The sequence below is a fragment of the Nannospalax galili genome, unplaced genomic scaffold (genome assembly GCF_000622305.1).
Source record: "Nannospalax galili isolate Female #2095 unplaced genomic scaffold, S.galili_v1.0 scaffold1119, whole genome shotgun sequence".
Lineage (NCBI taxonomy): Eukaryota > Metazoa > Chordata > Mammalia > Rodentia > Spalacidae > Nannospalax > Nannospalax galili.
The window spans coordinates 2,679,979-2,688,884 of NW_008343597.1; the positions used below are offsets into that span (position 1 = coordinate 2,679,979).

Sequence of the window (8,906 nt, forward strand, 5' to 3'; positions counted from 1 at the left end):
CTATGGCTTTATTAAAAATATTTTTGTGCCCCTGTGTTAGTCGCTTTTCTGTTGCTGTGATTAAAAACACTGACCAAAACTACTTATAAAAGGAAGAGTTTATTTGAGATTACAGTTCCAGGGGAATTACAGTCTGTCTTAGAGGGGAGACATTGTGGCAGAGGTGGCTGGAGGAGGAGGAGCAGAAGCTAACCTCTACATCTTCCTGCAGGCACAGGAAGCAAGAGTGTGACTGGAGAGCCAGCAAGCCTTAAGAACTCTCTAAGCGCACCCCTCAATGACATGCTTCCTCCAGGATAGCCACACCTTCTGAGAACTCCCAAAACTGTGCCACCCTCTGGGGACAAAATGTTCAAATATTTGGAGCCTAAAGGGGACATTTTCATTCAACCTACCTCCGTAGCCATTTTCTATGCCTATGATTTGTAGGTTTGGTCTTTTACAGTGTCCCAGACATTTTCTTTGATCATGTGATCCATTTCCCCAAGCTTGTCTTCACGATCTCATAGTCTCTGTTCCATTTCCTCCACTTTCTTTTTACTTCTTTCCTTTAAGATTTTTGTTTGCATTCCTGAGTTTGTCATTTCAAGTTTTATTTCAGTTTGGCTTTTCTTCAGAGATTCTATCTCTTCATTGAACTCTAATTCCATGTTTTGAACTGTTTTAGTTATTTCATTTCACTATCTGTGCTTTCCTGGTCTTCATTCAGTCTTTTATTCATATGCTGAGTTCCTTGAATATATTTATAATGGCTATTTTGAAAGCATTGTATTGTGCTTCCACTCGATTTTCATTTTGGGGAAACATTACAATAGACTTGCTAATTTCTGTAGTGGCATATTACCTTGGTTATTCATGTTGTTTGTGTACTTCTGATGAGAACTAAGCATCTGGACTTGTGTTACGGTGTTTCCTAGTATGGGCAAGTGACCTCATCTTTTTCAAATGTTTGATTGTATCTTTGCTGTTTCCCCAATTTTTTGGGTTATGACCTGGCTAAGTAGTGCATTTCAGTTTGGCGGCCACTTTATGTTGACATGCAAATGGAGTGAAAGAATTGTTCTCATTTCAGCCAGAGTTAGCTGCAGCTTTTGAGATTCCAAGATTGACTCCACAAGGTCCTGAATTAGTAGGGTGGGCTGCAGGCTGCTAGGCGAACAGGTATGCTGATAGGTTGGGCTTGGGGTGCTCACAGGTGTGGAGTGCACAGACCTGTGATGGCCTGGTATAGGAAATTCTCAGGAATGTGAACTCAGGACCAGGGATCTGGGGCAGGGAAGGATCCCAGAGACCAAAGCTGTCCTGAGTGCTGAGATGGTGGCAGAAATTCCCCCTGCCAAGTATGTGGCAGAGCACAGAACTGGGGTGGGCGAGTGTCCCTGAAACCAAGGAAGAAAGAGCTGAGATGGTGGGGAACCTGGATATCACAGGAACAGGAGCTCAGGACCTCAATTCTGGGACTGCAACGGATCCTCAAGACCCAAGGTGGTTATTTGCTTGTGAAAGACATCCTTGGTCTATGCCCCATCTTTGTGTTTTAGAGAACTGTGTAGAATGTTGAAGTTTTTCAGTTCATTATTCTCCTTAAAGAACTGGAGTGGATCAAAATATTGGCATCCTCCCTCTTTCCGAAGAATTTTCAGATAACCTAAAGTGAAATCCAGGATGAGAGACTGCACACATCCTTGGGTGATGGTACAGAAGAGCATACAGGAGGAGGGAGCACTTCTTAGAAAGAGCGTCTTCCAGCCAGGATGCCTCACCACCCAGTGCATAGTGAGCACAGGGAAGGAACAACCCTCATGGCCTCATCCTGACAGTTGTCCAGTTCCTGTGCTTCTTGAGCTGCTTCATGAAGGGAAGAGTTGGTGTGCAGTTAGACTGAATTCTCTGCAACACGAATCAAGTAAAAGCAGAGCCGAAGTTGTGGAGACAGAAGCCGAGTCGTAAAGACAAGATCGTGTGTCACGAATGTTTGTGAGAGGAACACAAAATCCATTGCGATTTTAAAAAGCTAATTTCATGAGACATTTTTGGACAAGATTAATCTTATATCAAGCTTTCCCTTGAAGGATTTGCTTCGGTAATGCCTATACTATACCATCTGGGGAAGAACAGGTTTCTGACTGAGCTCTCATCTTGCAGATCTCAACATGGCTTCCAACACTGACACCCACCCTATCCTTACTCTGAGTAGTTCACAGTATTTTAGATGTCTAGGAATTTGATCTGGGATTTATCACTGTTCTCCTGAAAGCTGGGTAAACACTGCTTAGAGAAAACATGTAACCCCTCTGTCTACAGGTGTGCTCCCCTGCAGCCCTCCTGTGAGCCTGGGTTTGTGCTCAGCTCCCCCTGCAGTTTCCCGCACTGTGTCACTCACAGCGCAGTAGTACAGGGCCGAGTCTGACAGCTGCAGAGAGGACTTGTGCAGGTGGAAGGAGTTACTGCTCTTCACAAGCGTGGCCTGAAACCCTCGGTTCTCCGTCCTCTTGTTTTCAGTTGCCGTCTTCAGGAGCAGCTGAGGGGCTTTCTTGAGATCTTGGATGTACCAGAAAGCCGTGGGAGCTGAATACGTGGTCTGGTAGGTGCAGTTCAGGATTACAGATGCCCTCTCTGTGACAGTAACTGGACCTTCTGTCTGGGTCACAGAATCTCCATTGCTCTTCTCTAGAAAAAATAAAATTGCTTTGTTAAAAGGTTTAAAAGCTGAAGGTTGTTATGACTTTAAAAATGAATTGTCATTAGTCCTTAGGATAAAATGTGACTTACTGAAGAGTAAGAAGATCACAAGCCCCAAGCAGGTAACAGAAAACATGTTGCTAGAAGGAACTGATCCTAGCTTCTTTCAATATAACAAATATTAAAGGGCTAAGCTCCAGAAAGACTGTGTAGTAAGCAGTCCCTCATAGACAAGATTGTTTTGTATAACAAGCATCTCTCCTGTGACTACAAAGACAATAGGCGTGTTCAACTGAGATCATAATGGAAATGAAGCCACATCTAGAATGCTCTGATCTCTGGTGGTTTCCATGCATAATCTATCAACGGTTTCTATAATGCTGTTTTTAATTCTACAGCAAATGTTGTTATGAAGAAGTCATGTCCAAGACCTCCAATGCATGACTATTTCCTATGCTATGCAACGAATAATTCTGTAATAGTCCACAGTGTATACTGTTATTTAAAGGTAAGAGCCTTTTCAACAAGATGAGTAGGGTACTCTCTACCAGTGACACTGAAATGGCATCTGTAGAGGACAGATTTGAATGATAACTAGATGTTGACTCTTGAGACCTGTTATCTAACTAAGAAGTCACTCTCATCATGAATAATTAAAAATGTTCTATCACTCATTATATCTTATTTTGATAAATATCTTATTTGTTATTTTTATTTTCTCTGTACCAGTGTATTGCCTATGTGTGTGTAAGTGCACCCATGTCGTGCAATGCCCACAATGGTCAGAATAGTGTGTTGAGTCCCCTGGAACTGGAGTTATGATGGTTGTTCCCTACCATGCGGGTGCTGGGAATTGAACCTGGGTCCTTGTAAGGGTAGCCAGTACTCTTAACCACTGAACCATCTCCCCAGCCCCATCACTGTAGTTTTTGGAAACAGAATTTCAGGATGTTTTAGATGGTTCAACTACTAAGGATCCAACACAGAAAAATCATGGTTTCAACGGTAGAAAAAAAGTCTGTAGTCCTGGTCTCAGGTTTGGGTACAGACAGCAGGTACCTGGGGCACACCATGCTTCTGCTACACAGAAGTATTAGGCTGAGTCCTCAGCGTGGGCAGCTGTGATGTGCAGGGAGAGCTGTCTGTGGAGGTGCATTTGATGTGGAGATGTCTCCCTCCCTCAGGAAAGGGAGGACTCAGGAAAGAAGGACTCTGCTCCAGCTGCTCTCCTCTGCTCACACTTGTGTGAAAGGAAACATCAGGAAGAGCATCAGGTATCATTCTCCAGACTTTGCTTTTTTCTTACAGTAGTTCAGGCAATCTGGAGAAGGTCAGTCTGCTCTTCAGACTTAATAGTAAACACCACTAACAAACTTGTTTCCCCAAAGCTCTCAGCTCACAGTCCAGCTTTAGCCACATGCACAGGACCAAAGGTCCCGTCAGCGTCTTCATTGTGACCCTTGGGACTGTGGCCTCCAGCCAGGCAAGATGTGTGTTATCAGGTTACCTCCTCTTTCCTCCCCAGCATAGCTGGTTCCTAAACTATCTGTACAGAGCACTGCTTCTGTGTGCAGCCTGCTCCTAGAGAAGTCAACCAGAAGTCCCTTCTAAGTTCTGCAGCTGCAGAGATGCTCTGCCATCTTGTGGCCAGATCCTGCTCAACCAGCTGCTCAAACTCTTACCTTGCACAGGGACTTGCCTCAATTCCTTTATTCAATATTTGTCCTTAGACTATAGAATCCAGGGTTTAGAACTGGTTGGATTTTATCTTTCTGTAGCACACAGCTCCACATATTTACTATAACATTAGAGTAAGTATTTCTTGGTCATTCCTGACAGCCGTGTCCATTATGCAGGGTAGTTAGTGGTGAGTAGGATTGGAAAGCATTGAGACCTTCCCTCCAGTAACAGGTTTCTGTGATCCACCTGCCTCCCTCACATCCCATCAAACTCCGGAGACAATGCCTGGCTTAGACATTAGCCCCCACCACTGAACACACCCACTGGGGTGTTTCTGGAGCCAGTGAGCACCTGCCATGAAAATAGGCTGCAAAACTAACAGTGATCAGAAACAAGTTCTGGTATATAACGAAGAGAAGTCCCTAAAGTGATTGCAGTATCTTTGAGTAACTAATCACAAAAACAACAGGCATGTCCTGGTGCATAACACTTGGTTCCTTCAGTACCCACTCACCTTTAGAAGGTAGCTTTGTTCACAGTTGAACTATCAACATCTCACTCATCTCTAGGCAGACAATCCAAACTAAAAAATCCAGGAATAGAATTTCAGAATTAAAATATACCATAGATCAAGGGGCCTTAGCAGTCAGTTATAGAACAGTCCACCAGGAGCTGTCGAGTGACATTCTTCTCAGCAACATTTGAAACTGTCTCTAAGATTGATCACATTATTCACCATAATCTAAGCTTTTTCAAATACAAGAAATTTAAATGATGTCTCATATCTTATCTGATTATGGTAGAATAAACTTAGAAATCAATAGAAGAGAAACTACAGATATCATCTAATTACATTGAGATAGAAATAAATTGCTAGTGATGCATTTGAAGTACAAACATGTAAGAAACTTAAAATACTTAGAATCTGGGTCTGGGAAGGGCACCGTCTGCTCTTGCCGAGGACTGGGGTTCAAATCTTACTACCCACATAGCAGCTAGCAACCATCTTGCAACTAACAACCTTCTGTAACTGCAGTTCTATGGACTCCGGCACCCTCTTCTGTCCTCCCTGGGCATTGCATGACATGGGTGCACTCATATACATGCAGGCATAACACTCATACACATGAACTTAAAATGAATAACAACTTAGAATCAGTCTCCTGTCCTTATGCTTCGGACCTGTCCTTTTGAGGAAGCTTGAGAGTGCCTGACTCAGCCTCCAGCCTCTGGAGGGGTGAGTAGCCCAAACCTTGTGGCACCTGTCCCCTGCTTTGGGGAGATCTCTACTCAGTCACACTCCTCCAGGGCTCAGGCTTCCCTGCTGTCTCTAATGAGCAGGCATATCCTCTTCCCATTCTCTCTCCTTGAGCCTTGAACCTATGCCCCCGAGGCAGCCTGAGCATCCCTGATTTTGCCTCCAGGCAGTGTGGTAGCCCAATCCTGCATGCATTATTCTGCTTTGGGATCATGTCTCATCCCTCCCACTCTGCCTGTCAGACATCTGCATACCACCCTGGACCAGTCAGACCTCATCCACTGCAACTTGTTTCCCCTGCATCCTGACCAGCTCCATTCCCTCTCCCAATGCTGTCCCCTTCCAACCTTGGGTCCAGGCCCCCTCCTGCTCGTCCCACCTCAGATTTCTGGAGTAGCCTCATAGCCCAGACCTATCCACTGCGGTCCTGATCCCCTGCACCCAGACTAACTGCATTCTCCAGCTTCAGGACTCATACTTATTTTGCCTAGATAGACTCTCCCCACACTGATCCCACCCCAACCTTAGCTCTATGATCCATGTCTGAAGCAATTCTAAGAGGAACATTTATAATTATAAATGTTTTTACTAGAAAAATCAGGGATTAGAGCTATGACTCAGGGATTAAGAGAACTACTGTGTGCTCTTGCAGAGGACCTAGGTTCAGGTCCCAACAATGAACAAGTTCCAGTTCGAGGGGACCTGATGCCCTCTTCTGGGCTTCACAGGCATTGTATGTGGAGGGACAGGCCAAGGCAGAGCTTCCTGTTTTGAGTCTGAAGACCTAAGTTCTGCCAGGAGACCTGGAGAAAGCTGACACACCAGAAGAACCAATGAGAGAGAAACATCTCAGACTCGGGGACCAATGGGAGGACAGGGAGGGGTGTAAAGGTTGCTCCCTTGTATGCAATAAAGGAGAGCTCTGCTTGCAAGACAGTAAGCCTCCTAGTGTCTGTGTCCTTGACTCTACTCTGTGCCTACTCATCCCCTGCCCCCGAGGTGGGAGAAAGGTCCGGCCTAACAGCAACAATTGCATGCTCAGATGAATATGTACACACACAAGCAAAACATTCATCTAGGAAATAAATATATAAATAAATAAATAAATAAATGATACTAAGAAACATCTCATAAACAACCTAGCGATAATGATGCCCTTTAAGGTTCTGCAAAAACAGAGCAGAACAACACTGGACTGAAAGCAGTAACAATGAAAAGTAAAGAAATGGAAACTATGAGAACAAAACGAAGAATCAATGAAAGAAAGAGGTTCTGTCAGAGGATTCCCAAGATGGCATACAGCGCATAAACAGATTTGGAGGCAGAAACCACAAGATCATCTCAGTAGAAGCGAGAAAGACCTTTGACAAAGTTCCTCATCCCTTCATGATAAAAGTCATGAAGAAACTAGAGACAGGACAGAAGTATATGAACAAACTGTACCCAATATTTTACTAAATGAAGTCAGGAAGGAGTCAAAGCCGGAAACATACCAGTCTTAGTCAGTAGAGATCTCAGTTTACCCCACAAGGCAAGAGAAAGAAACAAAAACCATAGAGACAGGACAGAAAGACATCAAATTACCACTAGTCAAAAATGACACGACTTACTCTTCACAGGCGCTAAAGACTCCACGAGAAATCTCTTATACTCGTAAACATTTTCAGCAAAGTAGTAGGTTACAAAATCAGCAAATAATATTAGTTGCTCTTTTGTACATTCGAATGAACATGCTGAGAAAGAAATAAGGAAATCAGTTCCATTCACAAGGTTAAAATATGTAAATCAAGAATGAATTTCACCAAAAGAGTGAATAACTTCTATCATAAAAATTTTAAATCCCAAAGTAATAAATAGACGATTCCATTAGAAAATGGCAAGGTCCTCCAATATTGTAGATCCACAGAATTGATATTGTGAAACTAGCTATGTTACTGAGAGCGATCTACATCTACATATTCAGGAAAATCACTATCAAAATTCCAACGGCATTATTCAGAGGACAAGAAAAACAGTCTTAAAATTTGTGTGGAATCACAAAATACTCAGCATATTCTAAACAATCCTGTTTTTTTTTTTCAAAAAAAGACAAGGAAGAAATTATTACAATATCTGATCTCAACTTCTAGTGCAGAGTCACAGTAACACCATCAGCGTTTTACTGGCACAAAGGGGGACACATTGGCCAATGGAACAGAAGGGAGGTCTCAGAAATAAAACAGTACAATGATAATTGCCTAATTTTTGACGAAAGTATCAAAAACACACTGATGAAAAGGCACCTTTAATAATGGTGCTGGGACAAATCCAATCCATAAATTGAAGAATAAAACTTAATATCTGCCATTCAGTGTAAAATTAATTCCAAATGGATCAAGAACCTTAATGTGAGACTTGAAACTTTAAAACTGTCGGGGAAAACAGAGTTTGATTCAAGAGTAGGCTTAGGCAAAGACTTTCTGAAAATGACTCCAGTAGTTTAGGAAATAATTACAAGAATGTTAACAAATGGGAGGCTGGCGGGTAAAAGCTCTTGCTGTACAATCCTGGGGACGTGAGTTTGATCTTTAGAACCCACATACATGTGGAAAGAGAACAGAACTGACTCCAGAAAGTTGTTCTCTGACACTAATAATAATAATAATAATGATAAAAATAATAATAAATAAAAATAATAATGAAGAGATAGTATTGGATGAACTTTATAAGTATCTGTTAATTTTAAAAAAGTAACACCTAACAGAATGAAGAGGTGGACTGCGGAGTGGGAGAAAACGTTTGCCAATTAGACATCTGACATGCATTAATATCTGGAATCTACAAAGATTTTAAAAAACAAAGCACCACAAAACCCCAAGTAATATAATCCATAAATCAGCTAATGACTTGAAAGAGAGTTCTCAAAACAAGAAATAAGCATATGACAGAAAATTCCAATATCTCCTAACCATAAGGAAAAGTTCAAATGAAAACCACTTTCAGATTCCATCTCACCCACTCAGAACTGTCATCTCCTAGAAAACAAATGAACGCTAGTGAGGATGTAGAGAATCAGAAACCTTATATCCTTCATGTGAACATAAACTAGCACAGCCACTGTGGAAATCAGTTACAGAGCTTGTCAAAAACATTGGAGACAGAAATACCATATGATTCAATTATACCACTCTTATGTATATGCCAAAAGGAAACTAAGGCAGTTTTCTACAGCTTTCCACGATCACATTCATGTTTATTGCAGCGCTTTTCAAAATACCCAAGATTCTGAATTGCTCAAATGCCCATC

The 8,906-nt window shown here is 42.3% G+C and overlaps 1 gene segment (V, D, J or C); it reads right to left on the minus strand.

The window, feature by feature from the left end:
* The window catches only part of LOC115071503, a 14,361-nt gene extending 11,318 nt beyond the window's left edge, over positions 1–3,043 (minus strand). The window contains 2 exon segments of the V gene segment in view: positions 2,380–2,670; positions 2,773–3,043. Of these exon segments, the coding sequence occupies positions 2,380–2,670; positions 2,773–2,818 (337 nt within the window).
* Positions 3,044–8,906: the final 5,863 nt, after the last annotated feature.